This window comes from Canis aureus, chromosome 6 (genome assembly GCF_053574225.1).
Source record: "Canis aureus isolate CA01 chromosome 6, VMU_Caureus_v.1.0, whole genome shotgun sequence".
Classification (NCBI taxonomy): domain Eukaryota; kingdom Metazoa; phylum Chordata; class Mammalia; order Carnivora; family Canidae; genus Canis; species Canis aureus.
In genome coordinates, this window is record NC_135616.1 from 46675980 (window position 1) to 46699574 (window position 23595).

The 23595-nt window shown below is 36.7% G+C and overlaps 1 protein-coding gene across 17 annotated transcripts in view; it reads right to left on the reverse strand.

Moving 5' to 3' along the window:
* Positions 1-23595, reverse strand: part of SDCCAG8 (SHH signaling and ciliogenesis regulator SDCCAG8) — a 236079-nt gene that overhangs the window by 201601 nt on the left and 10883 nt on the right. For 15 of the 17 annotated variants that reach the window (XR_013381776.1, XR_013381777.1, XR_013381779.1 and 12 more), the window contains 4 exons: positions 20469-20621; positions 19666-19751; positions 16652-16765; positions 1421-1546 (listed from right to left, as the gene is read on the reverse strand). Coding sequence is in view for 10 of the 17 variants with exons in the window: in XM_077901440.1 (XP_077757566.1) it covers positions 1421-1546; positions 16652-16765; positions 19666-19751; positions 20469-20621 (479 nt within the window). In the remaining 7 variants the exon portion in view is untranslated. Of the gene's footprint in view, positions 1-1420; positions 1547-16651; positions 16766-19665; positions 19752-20468; positions 20622-23595 lie in introns of those variants that run through there. The other 2 variants (XM_077901437.1, XM_077901447.1) reach the window with 2 other exon arrangements.

Genomic DNA, 23595 nt, shown 5'->3' on the forward strand with positions numbered 1-23595 from the left:
AGTCTATGAATAAGCAAGTCACTGTTTGCTAAGTGACGATGTATTTGGAAGAAAAGCAAAAGAATATATTTATTTTTAAAAGGAGCTACTTCAAAGTATTTTTCATATGGCTACATCATCTTCAAATTGACATTACAATAATAAGCAACTGAGATGGAATTTTTAACTAATAACATTGATAACAAATAATATATACTCAGAAAAAAGTCTTCTGGTGGAGGGAAAACAGCTGGACACAAACTGAAATGTACTGCAGAAAAATAAACTTAGCACAGTCAGCTACTTCTAAATAGGAAATTCTAACACAGAACTCAGAAAGATTACAAATGAGACATCGGGTCAGGTTGACAAAAAAATTTCAAAATAAAAAATTAGAGGACACCTAGGTAAAACATTAAGACACTCATATTTTTTCTTAATCAGAACCGATTTACCTATGACAACTAAGTCAAAACCACCAAAATCCACTGTAAAGTAAGGTTGCAACAGGCAGTATTAAAACTTCCCCATGGAACATTGAATTTGTTTCAAAAAGCAGAACAAGCTGTGATTAACTATGTCCTACAGCAAAAGAGTAAATAACATTTTTAAGGCAACAGTATCTCTGACAAGTCATAAGGAGATATTAAGTTTAAAAACTACTTAAATATCATCACAAGAACTTTGTGTCATACAATTATAGAGATCATCAAATCCACTGTTCTTCAAAATGTGGTGTACTGGTACTGGAATTACTTAGGCAACTTGTTAAAAATTCATATTTTTAACTCAAAGATTAAACTCAAATGCACTGAATCAGACTCTCAGGGGAGGGAGCTCAGGAATCTGCACTGTCAACAAGTGTCCCAAGTGATTGTTACTCACATTAAAGATTCAGAACAGTTAATATATGTGAATCTTCTCAAATTGCCAATAAACAGAAGATACATGAGGTCAAACCATGTTTGAAAGCCCCGTAAAATTACTTGTGAAACACCCAGCTTTTCAGGAAAACTAACATGCTGATCCTGACACCCTCAGGCTGGTGTTCTCTCTGCTACATCATGCTGCCAATTAGACTTATTCAGAGCACAAGGAAAGTATAGATAAATACAACAGAAACCCAAGCTGCAGTTGGAAAGTTTCTGGATTTAACAAAGTCCTTCCTATATGACCTGCTTCCTGCTTCAGACCTACTCTTTCCCTGTGGGAAAAGCATACACGGTATGCTTGGAGAGGAAAGCAGTACAGAGATTCGGCATCACTACATCACATTTCACTTGAGGAGCCACTCCACCATGATGAATCTTAATGAGTGAGTAACAGCACAGTACACCTGCCAAAATTCAAGTTGAGAATTTCAGCAGTTCAGTAGGCTGTGGGAGAGAGTAGGAAGGAACATTCAAACCGGATATAATTTATGCCTTTAAGAAATGCTCACAGATACATCCAGAAGTGTTTGTTCCCTCATTGCTTCCTTTTGTCTCTGAGATTTCAGCTCTTCTTGGAGCTTTTCATTTTCTAGCTCAGCTACTTGTATCCTATTTTTCATTCCAGAGAGTTCATCCTGTAAAAAGTAGAAACAAAAATACCAAATACATTAAGTATTTTTAAGCAGTGTTAATTGCTGATTACTAGATGATCCAACATGACATAAAGTGTGGAAAACATGCTCTCTACCCATTTCTGAAATATTGTAATTATATTTAGACAAATAAGGCAACATTCAGTTAACAAACAAAAAGAAGCCTGGGAAATACAGCAAAAGGCCTGCTCATGGTCATATCACAGAAATGTGTCCTTTCTGAGAGTTATTTTGTAGGCTTCCAGAAAGACTTTAATTAAAAGGGTTATCTAAAAGACTTTTAAGAATATGGTAGACTTTCAAACAATAAGGTAAGATATATGATTACTCATGTTCAAATGTTGACAACTTGTTGAACCTAATGGAGGATAAAAGGGATAGGCATGGAAAGTGAGACTAGTTATAACCTCATAACCTGATGAGTTATAACTCATAACCTGATGAGTTATGAGTTATAACTCATAACCTGATGGAGGGAAATTATGAATGAGATAGTTTGGTGGAGAGTTCTAAAAGAGATTATCCCTGGCCTTCCAGGCATAATAAAAGGAATTACAATTAAAATAGCTATTGAGTGGCATTTCACTCTCTAAAAAGAGGTTAAAAATATCAATACATTGATGGCACAACACTTTATTACCAATGTAATAAAAGGCTATTAAACAATATAGGCAAATTCCAGTTCAATTATTTTATTCAGAATAAAGCCAAAACCTCAGTCCATATTTGAAAGTTCTAACTAAAAAAAAAATTGCAGAATTCCAGTTTTTGGTCTGGCACATAATGAGCTTGGAAGACATCATTCACAACAAGAGCAAAGCTGAACAAACCAAAAAATTAGCCACTCTTCTTAAATCCGTTAGAGAATTGGGGTCCCAGGGAAAACCACCATCCCCCAAATTGGACAGACAGGTGTTCCTAAAAATCACAATCTACCTGAGCAGAAACTTCCAGGGGAAGTAGGGCTAGGAAGGAAAATGTCAAGAAAAATTGGAAGCTCAGGATAGACAAGTTTGAGGATTAAAAACTTCAGAAGGACCATCTGAAGGGGATTCCTACACTTCTGTGAATTTTATCTCTAGAACAGGTTCTTACAAGCAAAGACTATAGAAAAATCCCTCCAAGCTTCCTCTAGTAGGAGAGGAAAAGTTGCCATTTTGAAATATGCCCAAAGCATCTCTATTCTTAAAAGGGCCTGCTTCAAGAGAAAGTATTTTACCAGAGCCTAAATAGCTGGCCTTTTTCACAACCTAACTGACCTGTGGGAAGAGAAATACCCAACTCCAGCTCCTTCTAGCCTTCCCATCTCACGGTGACAGAGTGACTGAGAAGCACTTGTGATGGTCAAAGCTAAAAGGGCACAGACTCACCAAAAGACTGAGACCTAATCACAGGGCTATAAAATGCTTCCTCTACTCCTACAGCCTCCACCACGTCAGAAGTGTGCCTATAAAATAACAAGGGAATACACTAAAATAGCTGCACATCTCAGACTATAGAAGAGTTCTCAAGGGAAGCTCAAGCACAACAGGGGGGATGTAAAGGAGGACACTAGAGGAAATTTAGCCTCTGACACCTGTAGCAACACCAAACAGTAAACACAGCCTAACTCCTACCATGTCAAACACAGTATCTCACACTAAAAGCTTATTCCCTCAGTTCCTTTAAACCACTACATCACGGCCAGCATTCAACAAAAAATTAGAAAGCACACTAAAAGACTTAAAGCATAGTTTAATAAACTAAGCAAGCACAGAACCAGACTTGAATATGGCAGCAATGTTGGACTTATCAGATTGGAAGCTTAAAATAATTATGATTAATATGTTAAAGGGTTTAATGGAAAAAGTGAACTACATGAAAGGACAGATGGGAAATATAAGCAGAGATGGAAACTCAAAGAATCAAAGTGCTGGAAATCTAAAACACTATAATAGAAATGAAGAATGCTTTTGATAGGCTCATTAATAGACTGGACACCACCAAGAAAATAATCAGGAGCTTGAAGAACTGCCAATAGAAATTTCCCAAACTAAAATACAAAGAGAAAAAAAATGAAAAAGAACAGAATATCCAAGAAACATGAGACAATTATAAAAGGTGACAAAAGAAAGGACAAGAAGAAATATCTGAAGAAATAATGACCTAGAATTTTCTGAAATGATAACCACCAAACCACAAATCCAGGAAGCTCAGAGAACACCAGGCAGTATAAAACAAGCAAAAAATCTATACCTTGGCATATCATATTCAAACTGCAGAAAGTCAAAGACAAACAGAAAATCTCTAAGGAAATCAGAAATCAGAGTTCTCTTCAGAAGCCATGTAAGTAAGAAGACAATGGAATATTTAAAGTATTGAAAGAAAAAAAATTCACCAACCTAGAATTCTGTATCAGGCAAATGAACCTTCAAAGGTGAGGGGAAAATAAATACTTTCTTAGATAAACAAAAATTGAGGCTATTTGTCTCCAGTAGACTTTATAAGAGATGTTAAATTTTATAAGTTCATATGTACACAAAAATTAAATTAGGAAAGGAATATATGGTGATAAAACAAAATATTTTCTTTTTCTTAATCTTACCTAACATATAACAGTTTGCTCAATATCACAGTAGTAGCACTATATATAGTGATTATAGCTTATGAATAATTGAACTGAATGATAGCAATGTTATAGAGGACAGGAGGGAGGGATTGGAAACATTCTCTTATAGGGAGCTTGCCCTACCCAGGCAGTGATATAGAGCTATTTGGAAGTAGACTTAGATTTCTGATCAATGTAACTGCAAACTCAAGGACTTACAAAAAGTTAAAAAAAAAAAATTTCAACTGATACGCTAAGAGAGGAAGAAAACTGCAATCACAGAACAGGCTCATTTAAACCAGATATGGGGGATCCCTGGGTGGCGCAGCGGTTTGGCGCCTGCCTTTGGCCCAGGGCGCGATCCTGGAGACCCGGGATCGAATCCCACGTCGGGCTCCCGGTGCATGGAGCCTGCTTCTCCCTCTGCCTGTGTCTCAGCCTCTCTCCTCTCTCTGTGTGACTATCATAAATAAATAAAAATTTAAAAAAAAAATAAAAAATAAAAAATAAAAAATAAACCAGATATGGCAGAAAAAGAGAGGATGGAAGGATGGACAGACAGGCAGGCAAACAAGGGCAACGAGTAAAAAACAGTAACAAATATGGTAGATGTTATCCAACTATATTGATATCCAAGTATATCAATAATAACTTTAAACGTCCATGGTCTAAATACACCAATAAAAGACAGAGACTATAATAGTGAATAAAGAACATGACGCAAGTATATGTTGTCTATAAGAAGCCCATCTTAAATATAAAGACACAGATAAAGTAAGGTAAATAGGGACCCCTGGGTGGCTCAGCAGTTGAGCGTCTGTCTTTGGCTCAGGGCGTGATCGTGGAGTCCCGGGATCGAGTCCCACATCAAGCTCCTTGCATGGAGCCTGCTTCTCCTTCTGCCTGTGTCTCTGCCTCTCTCTCTCTCTCTCTGTGTGTGTGTGTGTGTGTGTGTGTGTGTGTCTGTCTGTCTCTCAGGAATAAATAAAATCTTAAAAAAATAAATTTTCTTCAGAAAGAAGAAAAATGAAACAGACTATAAGCTCATATGTACACAAAAAATAAAAGAGAGCATCACATAATAAGTGGATAAATTCTCCTTGCAGACATAATAATCTGTAATGTGTATGTGCCTAATGATAGAACATCAAAATACATGATGCAAAGACTGATAGAATTGTACAGGGAAATAGATGAATCCATCATTTCAGTTGGAGATTTCAAAGTCTCTCTGTCAGTAATTGACAGATCCAACAGATCTTGCAGATTGGCAAAACGTTGGTAAGTACATAGTTGAACTGAACAGCAACAACCATCAACTGGATCTAATTCTCATTTATAGAATACCTCATCCAACAAGTGAATACACATTCTTCTGAAGCTAACACAGAATATTCATCAAGACATACCATATCTTGGACCTAAAAACACACCTTAACAAATTAAAAAGAATAGAAATCATAAAAAGTATGTTCTCAGACAACAGTGTAATTAAACTAGAGATCAGTAACAGAAAGATGGCTGGAACACCCCCAATATACCTGGTGATTAAACAACACTTCTAAATAACATGCAGGTCAAGGGAAAAATCTCAAGAAAAATTTTTAAAAACTTTGAACTAAACAAAAATGAAAATACATCTTACCAAGATTTGTGAGATACAACAAAATCAGTGAAAAATATTAGAAAAGAAGATTCCAAATCAATAATCTAAGCTTCCATCTAGGAAACTTTAAAGGGGAGTAAACTAAATCCAAAGTAAGCAGAAAATAAAATAAAAATTAGAATAGAGATCAAAGAAATTAAAAATAGTAAATCAATAGAGAAAAGCAACAAAATCAAAAGCTGGGTCTTTGAAATGATCAATAAAACTGGTACAATTCTAGGCTCTAGTCTGGCTAACTAAGAAAAAAGGAAGGAGACACAAATTACTAATATCAGAAATGAAAGGGGGGGTCATCACTACAGATTCTTAAAAGGATAACAAAGGAACACCATGAACAACTCTATGCCCATAAATTTTATAATTTAGATGAAATGGACTAATTCCTTAAAAGACACAATCCTCCAAAACTCATGGAAGGAGAAACAGACTGAGTAAGTCCTCTATTTATAAAAGCAATTGAATCAATTGCTAATAACCTTTCAAAACAAAAAGCACCAGGCCTGCCATTGGTTCACTGGTGAATTACACCAGAACTTTAAGGAATAAATTATACCAATTCTCTACACTATCCTCTATAAAGTGTCCAAGAGAACACTTTCTGACTCATTTTATGAGACAAGCATTCCCCTAATACCCAAAGCAGGTGAAGACACTTTGGGAATGAAAAACTACAGACCAATAGTATATCTCAAGAACATAAATGCAAAAAGCCTCATCAAAATATTAGCAAATCAAATGCAATGATGTATAAAAAGAATTATACAACAGGACCAAATGGATTTATTCCAGATATACAAGATTGGTTCAATATTTGAAAATGAATTAATGTAATCCATCACATCAACAAGCGAGAAAAATCATTATGATCATATCAATAGATAGAAAAAGCAAGTGACAAAATCCAGTAGCCATTCAAGAGAAAAACTCTCAGCAGACAAGAAATAAAGGAAAACATTCTCAAATTGATAATCAGCATCTACTAATAACATATAGCTAATATCATACTCAATGGTGAGATTATAACTGATTTCCCACTAAGAATAAGAATAAGAACAAGGGAAGGATGTCCCTTCTCATCGCTCCTATTCAGATATCTATTCATATCTATCCTACTAAAAATTCTAGATAATGAACAAGATATGAAAAAGAAATAAAAATCACACATATTGAAAAGGAAGAAATAAATTCTTAAAAAGACATATGAGTTTTTGTTAAAAAATGACACAATTCTCTACAAAAAATCTCAAAGAATCAAAACAGCTAGAATAAGTGATTATAGCGAGGCTGCAGATTACAAGGTCAATATACAAAAAAGATTGTTCTTATATATTAGCAATAAATAATTAGAATTTGAAGTAAGAACACATTACCATTCATACCAACACTAAACATGAAGTCTGAGATATAAATCTCACAAAATATGTACTAGATCTGTACAAGGAAAACTGTAAAACCCTGAAAAGGAAATCAAGGAATACCTAAATAACTGGAAAGACATTCCATGTGCATGCATAGTAAGAATCAGTATTGTCAACATTTCAGTCCCTAACCTGATCTATAGATACAACACAATCCCAATCAAAATCCCAGCATGTTATTCTGGGGATAATCAGAATTCTGGATATTTACCAACCAATTTTAATTTATAGAGAGGGGCAAAAGACCCAAATAGCTAACACCACAACAAGGAGAAGAACAAAATAGGAAGACTGACACTACCCAACTTCAAGAATTATAAAGTTCCAATAATCAAGACAGTGTGGTATTTGCAAAAGAACAGACCAATAGATGAATGGAACAGAAAAGTGAGCCCCAAAATAGATTCAAACAAATATAGTCAATTGGTCTTTATAAAGAAGTAAAGGCAATTCAATGGAAACAGTCTTCAACGAGTGGTGCTGAAATAACTGGATATCCACATACAGAGAGAGAGAAAGAGAGAGAAGAAGAAGAGGAAGAAGAGGAAGAAGAGAAAGAAGAGGAAGAAGAGGAAGAGGAAGAGGAAGAGGAAGAAGAAGAAGAAGAAGAAGAAGAAGAAGAAGAAGAAGAAGAAGAAGAAGAAGAGGAGGAGGAGGAGGAGGAGGAGGAGGAGGAGGAGGAGGAGGAGGAGAAAGAAAAAAATCTAGACAGAGATCTTATACCTTACACAAAAATTAACTCAAAATGGAGGATATATCTCAAAGTAAAACACAAAATCATAAAATGTCTAGAAGAAGAATGGGGAAAATACTGTTGACTTCGAGTTTGGCAATGATTTTTAGATAGAATATCAAAAGCAAAATCTATGAAAGAAAAAATTGGTAAGTTGGACTTTACTGAAATTAAAACCTTCTGCTCTATAAAAGACACTGTTAAGAGAATCAAAGACTAGCCACAGACTAGGATAAAAGAATTGCAAAAGACATAGCTGTTAAATGACTGGTACCCAAAATATATAAGAAACTCTTAGAACTCATTAAGAAAATAAACAACACAATTTTAAAAACAGGCAAAAGAACAGACACCACATCAAAGAAAGTATGTAAATGGAAAGTGTATATATATATATATATATATATATATATATATATATATATATATCTTCAGGGAATTGAAATTAAAACAATAGGTACCACTACACACCTGGAATACATTAAAAATCCAAAACACTGATGACACCAAAAGCTGGCAAGGGTGTGGAGCATTAAGAACTCTCATTCATCACTGCTGAAAAAGCAAAATGGTACAGCCACTTTGGAAGACCGTTTGACAGCTTCTTACAAAACTAAACATACACTTACCATGTGATCCAGCAATTGAGCTTCTTGGTATTTACTCAAATGAGTTAAAAATTTATATCCACGAAAACCTGCACATGAATATTTATACCAGCTTTGTTCATAGTTGCCAAAACTTGGAAGCAAGCAAGATGTCCTTCAAAGTAGGAATGGATAAATAGACTATGTTATAACCATACAATAGAATATTATCCAGTGATTTAAAAAAAAGATATATACAAGCCATAAAAAGACATGGAGGAATCTTAAATGCATATTACTCAGTGAAACCAGTCTGAAAAGGCTGTGGCCTGTATGATTCCAATTACGTAACATTCTGAAAAAGCAAAGCTGTGGAGACAGTAAAGATATAAGTGGTCGCCAGGGTTTGGTGGGTAGGGAAGGAGAGATGAGTAAATGGAGGACAGATGGTCTTTCATCTGTGAAAGCAGCAAAACTATTCTCTTTGCTACAGTAGTGATGGATACATGTCATTCCTTTTTTTCAAAAGCTACAGAATGTCTGATACAAAGAGTGAGCATTAAGGTAAAATGTGGAATTTAGCAAATAATAATGTAATAATATTGGCTCATTAATTGAAACAAATGTGCCACACATTGATACATGGTGTTAAGAATAGCAGAAACTGCTGGGGAGGTATGAAGGGGAACTCTAGGTACTTTCCACTCAATTTTTCTGTAAACCTAAAACTGATCTAAAAAATAAAGTCTATTAATTAAAAAAACTAGTAAGATAATTCTACCAAACATTTAAAGAAGAGTTAATACTTATTCTTCTCAAACTATTCCCAACAAATAGGAAAGGAAGGAAAACTTCCAAACTGACTCTAAGGCCAGCACTACCCTGATGCCAAAACCAGATAAAGACACCACAAAAAAAGAGAACTCTGGGCCAATATCCCTGATGAACACAGATGCAAAAATTCTCAATAAAATACTTGCAAACCAAATCCAACAATACATTAAAAAAAAATCATTCACTCCAATCAAGTGGGATTTATTCCTGGGTTGCAAGGTAGTTCAATATTTGCAAATCAATCAACATGATACACTACATTAATGCAAGAAAGGATAAGAATCATATGAGCATTTCAACAGATGCAGAAAAAGCATTTGACAAAGTCTGACACCCATTCATGACAAAAACTCTAAACAAAGTAGGTTTAGAGGGAACATGCCTCAACATAATAAAAGTCATATATCAAAACCCCACAACTAATATCCTCAATGGGAAAAAACTGAGAGCTTTTCCTCTATGGTCAAGAACAAGATAGAGATGTCCACTCTCACCCCTGTTATTTAACATAGTACTAGAAATCTTAGCCACAGCAAACAGACAACAAAAAGAAATAAAGGGCATACAAATTGTCAAGGAAGAAGTAAAACTTTCACTATTTGCAGATGATATGATACTCTATATGGAAAACCTGAAAAACTCCACCAAAAAACTGCTAGAACTGATACACAAATTCAGTAAAGTTCCAGAATACAAAATCAATGTATAGAAATCTGTTGCATTTCTATACACCAGTAATGAAGCAGCAAGAAAAAGAAATTAAGGAATAAATCTCATTTACAATTGCACTAAAAAGAATAAGATAGTTAGGAATAAACCTAACCAAAGAGGTAAAAGATCTATACTCTGAAAACTATAGAACACCTATGAAATAAATTGAAGGGGACACAAAGAAATGGAAAAACATTCCATGCCCATGGATTAGAAGAATAAATATTGTTAAAATGTCTATGCTATCTAAAACAATCTACACATTTAATGCAATCCCTATCAAAATACCAACAGCATTTTTCAGTGAGCTAGAATAAACAATCCTTAAATCTGTATGGAACCACAAAAGACCCCAAATAGCAAAAGCAACCTTGAAAACAAAAAGCAAAGCTGAAGGCATCAAAATTCCAGACGTCATGTTATATTACAAAGCTGTAGTGATCAAAATAGTATGATATTAGCATAAAAATAGACACATAGATGAATGGAACAGAATAGAAAACCCAGAAATGAACCCGCAAGTATATGATCAATTAATCTTTGACAAAGCAGGAAAGAATATCTAATGGGGAAAAGACAATCTCTTCAACAAATAGTGTTGGGAAAATAGGACAACACGCAAAAGAATGGAACTGGACCACTTTCTTATACCAAGTACAAAAATAAATTCAAAATGGATTAAAGATCTAAATGTAAGACCTAAATCATAAAAATCCTAGAAGAGAACATAGGCAGTAACTTCTTTGACATCAGCTGCAGCAAGTTTCTTTCTAGATATGTCTTCTGAGACATATCCTGAGGCAAGGGAACAAAAGCAAAAATAAACTATTGAGACTGTATCAAAATAAAAAGCTTCTGCACAGTGAGAGAAACAATCAACAAAACTAAAAGGTAAACTATGGAATGGGAAAGATATTTGTAAATGATATATCCGATAAAGGGTTAGTATCCAAAATATATAAAGAACTTATAAGACTCAATACTAAAAAAAAAACAAATGATCCCAGGATGTCTGGGTGGCTCAGGTGGTTAAGCATCTACCTTCAGCTCAGGTCATGATCTAAGGGTCCTAGGATTGAACCCTGTGTCAGGCTCCCTGGCTTCTCCCTCTCCCTCTCCCCTTATCCTCCATTCATGCTCTCTCTTTTAAATAAATAAATAAATAAATAAAATCTTATAAAAATTAATCTGATTAAAAGTGGGTAGAAGACATAAATAGACATTTTTCCAAAGAAGACATAGAGATGAACAACAGATGCATGAAAAGATGTTCCACATCATTGATCATCAGGGAAATACACATTAAACCTATAATACAAAACTAAAATGAGCTATCACCTATACCTTTCAGAATGGCTAAAATCAGCAACACAAAATAGGTTTTGACAAGGATGTGGAGAAAGAGGAACCCTTTCATTGTTGGTAGGAATGCTAACTGGTGCAGCCACTCTGGAAAATAGAATGGAGGCTCTTCAAAAAGTTAAAAACAGAACTACCCTACAATCCAGCAATTGCACTAGTAGCCATTTGCCCAAAGAATACAAAAATAGTAATTCAAAGGGCTACATCCACCCTGTTTATAGTAGCATTATCCACAATAGCCAAAGTATAGAAAGAGCCTAACTGTCCATCAACTGATGAATGGATAAAGAAGATGTGGTATATATATGTGCATACATACATGTATGTGTGTGTGTGTGTGTGTGTGTGTGTGTGTATATATATATATACACACAATGGAATATTTTTCAGCCATTAAGAAGAATGAAATCTTCTTCTTCACAGACAGAGCTACAGAAAATTGTGCCAAGGGAAGTAAGGCAGAGAAAGACAAGTATCATATGAGTTCAGTCATATGTAGAATTTAAGAAACAGAACAAATGAGCAAAGGAAAAAGAGAGAGAGAGAGGCAAACCAAGAAACAGACTCTGAAGTATAGAGAACACATTGATGGTTACCAGAAGGGAGGGGGATGGGGGATGGGTGAAATAGGTGATGGGGATTAAGGAGTGCACTTGTCCTGATGAGCACTGGGTACTGTATGAAAGTGATGAATCACTACACTGTATACCTGATACTAATACACTGTATGTAAACTAACTGGAATTTTTTTTAATATTCCATTTATTTATTCATGAGAGACACATAGAGAGAGAAAGAGAGAGAGAGAGAGAGAGAGAGAGAGAGAAGCAGAGACACAGGCAGAGGAAGAAGCAGGCTCCATGCAGAGAGCCCAATGTGGGACTCGATCCTGGGTCTCCAGGATCACATCCTGGCTGAAGGTGGCACTAAACCACTGAGCCATCCGGGCTGCCCTAACTGGAATTTAAATAAAAACTTAGGTAAGTCTGGCTAGCTCAGTTGGTAGAGCATGTGACTCTTGATCTCTGGATTGTGAGTTTGAGCCCCATGTGTGGCATGGAGTTTACTTAAAATTTTTTAAATGTTTAATAAGAAAATAAAAACTTTCAAAAGTAAATTTTTAAAAAGGATATAAAAATAAAAATTATTAAAATTAAATAAAATACTAGAAATACTAAAAATACTAAAAAAATATGCTAAAAATACTAAAAAAATATTAAAAAACTAATAAACCACTTCTAAGCCCTTAAATGTTACTTTTATTCTGCTATTCCTTTGTTAAAATGTACTGAGTCATACTCTGTCTACCTTTCAAGGCTTTTGTAATCTTCCATTTCCCTAGTTCAGCATTGTTTTAATAATTTCTAACAGACATCTTCTACTACAGGAATTTAGAATAGATGCCTTGTGGCCCCCATAAATAAACCATATTCATCCCGAATATATCCTTTCAGTGCTGCTGTTTTCACTATGGAATGCTTTCATCCTCCTGCTGATCTAAATGATCCTACTCCTTTAAGATTTTCCTCTCCCAGAAAAACATCCCTCCAAACTCTAGCTTTTAGTACCTTGCTACTCTTATTATAATTACACTTTATACTATAGAACACAGACTACATTATACTCTATAGTGTTACTGTGGTGCTCATAGGTTTTAGTATTTTTCTCAACTTGATGGTAAGTTTATTACAATTTATATTGTGGTAGAATCTGACACCCCAAAATATACCACTTTGGAATAAGAACTATTTTGAACTAAAAGCACTTGAAAAACAGCAGATACAAAAAGAGTGCTCTGACCTCTCCCTTCTTCCTGAAAGAAGGAGATAAAGCTCTCATGTGAAACATGTCCTCCTCATATCAGGAAGAAAGAAACATTCTTATCACCAGACATAGGGAATGGAGGCTAAAAGGAATCTGTGCAAACAGATCTCATTAAAATAATTCATCTTTCCTTTAGCCTTCTCATATATTTTAGTTATGTTTATACATTTCCTTCTTTGTTCAACATAAAAGCATTTAAGTTTCACCATTTCTTTGGGTCATCATCTCCTTTTGAGGGTTCTCATGTCACATAAAACTTATATTAAAACAACCCATTTACAGTTGCACCAAAAGGAATAAATCCCTAGGAATACATTTAACCAAGGAAGTTAAAGATCTACATTCTGAAAACTCTAGGACACTAATGAAAGAAATTGTAAAGATATAGACAAATTAAAAGATATACCATGTTCATGGATCAGAAGAACAAATATCATTAAAATGTCCATTCTACCCAAGGCAATCTACAGATTCAATGCAATTTCTATCAAGATACTAATAGCATTTTCCACAGAACTAGAATCAATAATCCTAACATTTGTGTGGAACCACAACAGACTCTGAATAGCCAAAGCAAATCTTGAGAAAGAAGAACAAAACTGGAGATATCACAATCCCAAATTTCAAGATTATACAGCTATAGTAATCAAAACAGTATGGCACTGGCACAAAAATAGACACATAGATCAATGGAACAGAATAGGGTCCAAAAATAAACACACCTATAATGGTCAGTTAATCTATGACAAAGAAGGCAAGAATATACAATGGGGAAAAGACAGTCTTTTTAATAAATGGTGTTGGGAAAATTGGATAGCTACATGTAAAAGAATGAAATTGGACCATATTCTTATACCATACACAAAAATAAACTCAAAGTGGATTGAAGACCTACATGTGAGATCATAAAGCTTCTAAAAGAAAAAACATAGGCAGTAATCTCTTGGATTAGCAACATGTTTATAAAAAAGGTCTCCTCAGGCAAAGGAAACACTGAAATAAAAATGATTTTACATAGCAAAAGAAATCACCAAAAAACAGAAAGGTAACTTAGTGAATAGGAGAAGAGATTTGCCAATGATATATCTGATAAGGGGGTAATATCCAAAATATAAAAAGAACTTATACTACTCAACACCAGAGAAAGGAAATAATCTGATTTAAAAATAGGCAAGAGCCCTGAATAGACATTTTTCCAAAGAAGACATACACATGGCCTACAGATACATGAAATGATGCTCAACATCACTAATCATCAGGGAAAAAAAAAATCAAAACCACAATGAGATATAACCTCACACCAGTCAGAATGGCTACTATCAAAATGCCAAGAAATATGAATGTTGATGAGGATGTGGTGAAAAGGCAATATTCAATCACTGTTAGTAGGAATATAAATTGGTGCAGCCACTGTGGAAAACATTATGGAGTTTCCTCAGAGAAATTAAAAACAGAAATACCATATGATCTAGTAATTTCACTACTGGGTATCTACCCCCAAAACTGACACAACTCCAAAAAGATTTATGCACCTCCCTGTTTACAGCAGCAGTCTTTAAAATGGCCAAGATATGGAAGCAACCAATGTGCATTGATAGATGAATGGGTAAAGAAGATGTAAGAAGATGTGAGTTGTGTGTGTGTGTCTGTGTCTGTGTTTGTATACATACACATATATGTATATGTATATATGGAATAGAATATTACTCAGCCATAACAAAGAATGAGACCTTGCATTTGTAACAACATAGGTGGATCTAGAGGATATCATGCTAAGTGAAAGAAATCAGACAGAGGAAGATAAGTATTGTATGATTTTACTTATATGTGGAATCTAAAAACAAAATAAAGGAACAAACAGACTCTTAAATATAGAGAACTGGTGGTTGTCAGTTGGGAGGTGGGAAGGGAGATGATGGGTAAAATAGATGAAAGGGATTAAGAAATACAAACTTTCAGTTATAAAATAAATCACAGAAATGAAAAGTAGAGCACAGGGAATATAGTCAGCAATAGAGAAGTAACATTGTATTCTGACAGATGGTAACTACACTTATTGTAGTGAGCACTAAGTAATATATGGACTTGTTCAATCAATATATTGTACATCTAAAAATAATATATTGTATGTCAATTATACTTCAATAATAAAACAAATGTGTATACTTTCATCCTGTTAATCTATTTTATGTAAATTTAATTATAAATCCCAGCAGAAAACCCTAAGAAGGAGAGATAAAACTCCCCTACAATGTCTTTTAAGTTTTACCCGTAGCATCTTAGGGATTAGCAGGAGCTTGTTAAGAAAATGAGTCCTAGGATATTGTTTTAGTCTCTTTGGTAATCCAAGAATACTTTTACAATAATAATTGTATCCTCCAAGAACAAAGACAAAGTGACATTTTAAGATCAGGAACTTCTTTGAAATGTCAAGACAATGAAATGTCAAAAGGTGGGGTGTCTGGGTGGCTCAGTTGGTTAAGCTTCTGTCTTTGGCAGGTCATGATCCATGATCCAAGAGCCCTATGTCAGGCTCCCTCCTCAGCTTGGAGTCTGCTTCTCCCTCTCCCTTTGCTCCTTCCCCTGCACATACGCTCTCTCCTTCCCACTCTCTCTTTCTAATGAATACATAAGATCTTGTTAAAAAAAAAAAAAAGAAATGTCTAAAGGTTTCGGAAGTCACATATTAGACCTGGACCTTGGAAGAGTAACTAAAATGTAAAAATATAATTCATTGATATTGAATAAAAAAGGAAGAAAAACTAAGAACACATAGCTTGGAAAGGCAGAAAAGCTCTGATGGCATTAATGACATTACTGAATTGCATACAGTTGAGCAATATAACCATCCGGTGTTACAAGCTGTAGCAGACACATTTGGTTTCTTGGTTATTGTTATCCATACCCCCATGAGCCATTCTTACTCAAAGCTAAGGCAAGAACCTGTATGCTGACAATGGAGTAGACCTAGCCTGGTAGCTTAGAATCCCTGGTTGCTGCACCAGAGCTTCCCAAGGTTGACACGTGTGGGAGAGTGACCGGCATTACCATTCCAAAGCATTTGCCATCAGCTGGGCTAAAGAACAAGGAATGGAAAGCAAAAACTCTGGAACATGAGAGCACATTATCAGGATATTAGACAGTTATGAGCCACTGGGAAATTAAGCATTCAGAAATAGCAAGGTCAGGAGTATCATTCCCCAGCTGAGGAAGCCCCTGAAAATATGTCTTTACCAACATGTAAGCATGACAGCTGTTAACATACTGTAATCCCCATGAAGATTAATAATAGCAAATTTTCATATAAGGTATCATTAATACAGGCTTTCATTTAATTATGTTAAAATTTTTAATGAGAAACTTACCTTGTAGAATTTGACTTCTGCTTCTAAATGATGAATGTATTGAGACTGGTCATTGATGATAGGAACAAGATTGTATACGGTAGGCATATTGGCTTCCTCACATTCTGATGACTTCTAAGGCAAAAAACAAAAACAAATTAAGCATGTTGGGATTTAGAAAAGAATCAGGTAATATCACCTCCATATTCAACTTAGTACTGATGTTATATAAATATAGACACACTGTGGCCAATAGTATTTCTTTGTCTGACAGTCCCCCTGGACCAGGAGCCCAGCAAACAGATCTCAGAAAAAGTGATAATCCTACACTTTGGCAGCATTCCTGCATTGATTTTATTTTTTTTAATATTTTATTTATTTATTCATGAGAGACACAGAGAGAGAGAGAGAGAGGCAGAGACACAGGCAGAGGGACAAGCAGGCTCCCTGCAGGGAGCCCGATATGGGACTTGATCCTGGGTCTCCAGGATCATGCCCTGGGCCAAAGGCAGGTGCTAAACCGCTGAGCCACCCAGGGATCCCCCTGCATTGACTTTAATGTACACCCGACTTTCTCCTAAAATGACTGTAACATGGTTTCTAGAATCATTTATCATTCCATGATATTTTTTTTAAAGAAAAGAGGAAACCAGGAAGGGAAAATGAGTGTCAACAGTTCAATGAATCTGGAGAAAGCTCAAGATGAGACACCCAATCATTGTTTCTCAGTCTGGTAGGAATTCCTTTTTTTCTTAAGATTTTATTTATTTATTCATGAGAGACACACACACACACACACACACACAGAGAGAGAGAGAGAGAGAGAGAGAGAGAGTCAGAGACACAGGCAGAGGGAGAAGCAGGCTCCATGCAGGGAGCCCAACGTGGGACTCGATTCCGGGTCTCCAGGATCAGGCCCTGGGCTGAAGGCAGCACTAAACCGCTGAGCCACCGAGGCTGTCCCTGGTAGGAATTTCTAACAACAAAGTACCAGCAAAACTCTCCTGAATTATTCTGCCATAAGAGCTGGTACTGGATATCCACATTTCAAAAATTTAAGTAATACTATGTGGATATATTTTCCATCTCAACAGTACCTCAATTACTGTCAATAGAGCCCACATATCTCTTGTATGTCATACTGGCTATGAAAGCACATCTAAGGGGCACCTGGGTGGCTGAGTCAGTTAAGCATCTGACTCTTGGTCTCAGCTTAGGTCTTGATCTCAGGGTTGTGACATTGAGCTCTGTATCAACAGAGCATTAGGCTCTGTACCGAGTACAGAGTCTACTTCAGATTCTTTCCCCCACCCCTCTCTGCCCCACTCTGTTGCTCCCCTTCCCCTGTCACACTCACACACACACTCTCTCTTTCTCAAATAAATAAAATCTTTTTCAAAAAGATGAAAGAAAGTGCATTTAAAGTGCTTCTAAACCTTCAAATGCCGGTTATTATCCTTACAGCTTGTTATCACACCACGTGAACTATATACATTCAGAGTCTAAGTTGGATCCTTCCAATAGCTCCATATAAACAGACCTGTGTATCTGTAAAGTGTATACTGCATATACTGAACAGATGATGCTCCTGGTGAGGCTCCTCCTGCTACCCTAAATTCAACCAGCCTGTAATATCACTGCCCTGTTATATCTTTAAAATGCTAAAGAGCACGTCTGAGCATTCAACAGATTCAGCAACCTCATCTACTCCATTGAAAGTACTCCACCCACTGTGTGCTTAAGAGCACTCTAGAAGCCAGGTGACAACAGAAATACATTCACTGAATGGTGAAGTATATTAAAATTATAATTGATAGCCATAAATATTGAATAGGGGCCTGTAGTACTTTTCTCTAAAGTGGGAATTAAGCATGAAGGTTTGTGTCAGGCTGAAGTATTAATATGGGATCAGGGCTATGACATTTCAGTTGTGAATTAAGGAAAGTGATGTGTCTCCACAGTTTCTAGAATGTAGCTTGGCTATCCAACTGTCATGCACACTGAAAATGTAAGTTAGTTATTGCTACTATGACATGTTAGATTTGTGTCAAGCTTCGTAAGTTTCTAAGAATTTGAAGTATATACTCTTATTATTACAGAAATGCTATGAGGTATAATATCCTTCTAGAAAGTACATAATAAGCCCTAGACAGACCTAGACTGTTATTTTGACCATTTAAACCTGGCCAAATCCTTCCCTCATACCTATCCCTCCCTCACATCTATCTTAGGCTTTAGCGTATCACATTGCTTCAATCAGGAATAATTCACTCTGTCAAAGCAATAGTAATAAAAAACAATTTCAGAAAAAAACAGAATACAGCTCCTCATTTCATACAATTTTATAACCATGTATTTTAAGATGCAGAACAAGATTACATACTTTGGCTTTCACATTCAAAACAAACAAGAACAGCTAGAAATACAATTAAGTAAATTCTAAAAATGATAGGATATCAATATGTATAGGATATAGATAGGATACCAAAAAGAAATGGCTCTTCTTTTCCATATATTGTTCCTTTTTTATATATATTTGCCAACAATTGCAAAGTAATTTCTCCAATCTGTTTCCTCATTTATATTTTTTAAGTAAATGATAAATTTAAAACTCAGGATTCCCTTTGCCATGGAAGTCCCTCTTCTTCAGCCAAAATAATAATAATCAGAAGGGAGATCATTTCTTTTGATGCTTTATGCTATTAGAATGTCCTTCTCAGAATTTGTTGAGAACATGTACTACTAAAGCAACTTTGGAGAGTTAAAACATAGAGGGGCACCTGGGTGGCTCAATTGGGTAAGCATCTGACTCTGGATTTCAGCTCAGGTCATGATCTCACGGTTGTGAGATTGAGCCCCATGTCGGGCTCTGTGCTGAGTGGGGAGGCTGCTTAAGATTCTCTCTCCTTCTCCCTTTGCCCCTCCCACCGTTCATGCTCTCTATAAACAAACAAACAAACAAACAAACAGATTCTTTTAAATAAAAAAACATAGAAAGACAATGCTCTTGTCAGGTTGCAAATGCTGATACGTACCAGAGCAGACACATCGTGTTTTCTTGATGGAGACACCTCACTTTCCTTACTTTTTTGTTGGTGCAACAAAGCTTTGAGTTGATTGACTGCAGAGCAAACACAAGGGATTTCGTTAGCCTTACTGCAGATCCATGGCTTCTCATCACCTATCCATGCTTCTAACCACCTAACAAATATATTTTAAACATGTTGTAGGCATCAACAACTGTCCAATGGACTGAGGATCCAAAGGCAAACATGAGAAAATCTCTACCACTTAAAAGCTAAGAATCCACCAAACAGGAGAGATCCACTGACAGATATAAGAAGTTCGCATGTAGATGTGCAGGTGTATATGGTGCTGTCAGAAAAGGAAGTACCTAATCATGCCTGTTTTTACGGAGGAGTTAACATTGTAAGGAGAAACAGAAGATTACCAAGCAGAAAAGAGTAAGAAAAATCCCAGTCAGGAGGGATGGATGGCATGTGCAGAAGCATAAAAGCAGGGCCAATAGGTTGATGTGACTAGAACATGGTTTACCAGATGGACAGTTGGGAGGAGGACAGGAATACAAGGCTGGAGAGGTAGCTTGGAGCCATCTTGAGAAAATATTGCTAGGACATACAAAGGATTTTGGACTTCAGTGTAAGGCTTCATGAGTCAAAGAGAAAATATTAAGCAAGGGAATTGTATCAGCTGATTTGTGTGTTAGGAAGAAAATCCTACCTGCTGAGCAGAGGATGGCTTGGAGTCTTTACTGTTCAGAGTTCAATATATTCAATGTGTGTCATTCAGACTAGGGCTGACCTCCACTCACACTCACCAGCATGGCTGTGCTGCAGTTCATACCAGGCAGTGCCAGGATCCTCATCTCCCACACTGTTACTAAATGCGGGATCCAGTGCATCTTCTCCCACAGTGACATCACCTTCTTTCAGGATATACTTCAGTTGGTGAATGCTTCTATTCTGACGTTCTGCAACCATAATGTGATGAAAATCAGGGCCTGTGAAGTCTGCACATCCACATAAACACTTATTCCAACAGGCAGTTTCTAAAGGAAAAGCAATTTTTTCTCATACTTTATGGGAAAAAAAGCAGAATTTTGGTTCTAGCTCACTGAGGACTGTGCTAGAGGAAGAGAGAGATAGAGTTCATGGGTCAGAGGTGAGACCTGATGATCTCTAAGGTCCCCAACGTGCCAGAGGTAGATATTCACAATAAATAGCTCTACTGCCAAGGAGGACAGAATATCCTCCCCACCTCACCCTCTCAACACTAACCTCACCCTCAGAAGGTGATCCCCTTCCCCTCCTTGCGACACAGAACCAGCAGGAGGGATTCCACTACACCAAGTTCCCACCCAGGGAAGCCTACTTGCCCCTGTGAACCAGATATCTCTCCCCACTGAGAGACTGCCAACTGCCGGGCTAGTTCTGATTAAGGCTGGAAGAGCCAAATGAAGTGCTTACAAAGCTAGCCTCTGTAATGTAGTCCTTCCTGTGTCCTGTGGGCTCACTACATACTTTTAGAAATTCTTAGCACCCGTAGGATTGAAGCTTCAACTTACTAGCACATACTTAACACTGCAGCCTAAAATGAAGTATCTTAAGGTTTATTATACTATAGTAGTTCATTTCTATAAATAGCCTCCCCCCCCAAAAAAAAAAAACCCAGCTTCTCCCCTTGTCCCCTCTCAAGTTGAAACTAAGTCAGTAACTTGCACTCACTGACAGAATGCAGAAGTTACAGTATGCCAGACCAGGCTTCGTTTGTTTTTTTAGACTGTTTTATTTAATTTTAAAGAGACAGAGAGCACGTGCAAACTCATAAGCACCCGCTGTGCACACATGAAGGGGGAAAGGAAGTGGGGTAGCAGGGGAGGGAGAGGGACAAGCAGATGTCCTGCTGGTTGTGGAGCCCACTCAGGGATTAATCCCATGACCCTGAGATTGTGACCTGAGCTGAAACCAAGAGTAGGGAGCTTAACTGACTGAGCTACTCAGGAGCCCCCAGGCTTCATTTTTTAAAAGCTTCTGCTTCCTCCCTCCTGGAATGCTTGTTTTTATGATCCTTAAGCCACTAAGTAGGAAGCCTGCCTACCCTGCTGGAGAGATTGTGGAGGGCCATGTGGAAACAAGAGGCCCTGGGACTTCATGGGAAAGGAGAGAAGCCCAGCCCTGCTGACAGCCCAGTGGAGTTTTGAGAGGACTTGCCAGAGGCCATCTCACTGCAATGGCATGAAAGAAACCCGAAGAACTGCCCAGCTGAGTCCAGTCAACCCAAATGCCGTTAGTTGTTGCTGTCAGCCATCAGGCTTTACAGTGGTTTGTTATGCAGCAACAGGGAACTGAAATAATTATTCAGTGAAATATTCAAAAACGTTTTCAGTAAAGGATCCAAATCTTAAATTAAAAACAGAACTAAACCAATGATACTAGTGATGGTACTACTAAGATTTCTACCTTACTTTACGGATATTTTTTACATGTCTAACAACTGGAGAATCAGGCAATTAACTGGTAATTTCATTAATTAAGGTCCACTTATTTTTTCCATTTAAACTTCTTGTTTCTGCTAGTCTCTCTCTCTTTTTTTTTTTTTCTGCTAGTCTCTTATGATTAAATTCACTGGTTCCAATCTAGAAAACATTATAACAAAAAGTTTTCCTTGTACGTTAGATTTGGGACCCAGATTTCAGTAACCCTGTTCGAATTTTGACATCTATATTTGAAACTTATTTTTTAGCCCACTGATTAATTTACCAAACATACCCATATATCTAACATGGAAATTTATGTTAGAAAAGAATGAATTTCCATTCAAATTCATCTACATCTATTATCTATTTCCTTGAAGATTTTGTTTATTTAGTTGAGAGAGAAAGAGCATGTGTGCACACTACGTGGTTGGGGGAAAGGGTGCAGGGGGAGAGAGAGAAGCAGATTCTCCTGATAAGCAGGGAGCCTGACAAGGGCCTCAATCCCAGGACCCCAAGATCATGACTTGAGCCGAAGACAGATACTGAACTGACTAAGCCATCCAGGCATCCTATTATCTATTTCAAATGGACTCCACAGAAACAATCCTTAAGATCCTCAAAGGGAGATGGTACTTTCCCTAAGAAGGAACAACTCATAACAACGATGACCAATGTCATTCTTGCTCTTCTTTGACAACTCAGGTCTATTCCTTCTTATGTCCTCAGGAGAAAAGCTCCTCATCTTTGCTACCTATTTGGGAACCGTAAGAAAGCTACAAAACAACCATCTTTTTTCATTACCATTCATGGATGAAAATATATTTACAAATATACATCAAGGTCTACAGGACCTTGAGAAATAGATTTTACTTTCTCCAAGCTCATTACTTTCAAATCTTTTTTTTTAAGATTTTTATTTATTTATTCATAGAAACACAGAGAGAGAAAGAGGCAGAGACACAGGCAGAGGGAGAAGCAGGCTGCATGCAGGGAGCCCGACATGGGACTCGATTCCAGGTCTCCAGGATCACAACCCCAGCTGAAGGCGGCACTAAACTGCTGTGTCAAACTGCTGCATCACCGAGGCTGCCCCAAGCTCATTAATTTCAAAGTTTAGAACAGAAAAAGTATAACTCGGGATCCCTGGGTGGCGCAGTGGTTTGGCGCCTGCCTTTGGCCCAGGGCGCTGATCCTGGAGACCCGGGATCGAATCCCACGTCGGGCTCCCGGTTCATGGAGCCTGCTTCTCCCTCTGCCTGTGTCTCTGCCTCTCTCTCTCTCTCTCTCTGTGACTATCATAAATAAATAAAAATTTTAAAAAAAAGTGTAACTCAGTAAAAAAATAAAAAAAAAATACTCCATGCTACAAAATATCTAACATAGGTTCTTCACTTACAGCAGTTCATTTTATTTCTTGATTAAAGAAAACAGGTCTTTCAGGTCAGGGTTCAACAATGAAATTTTATTA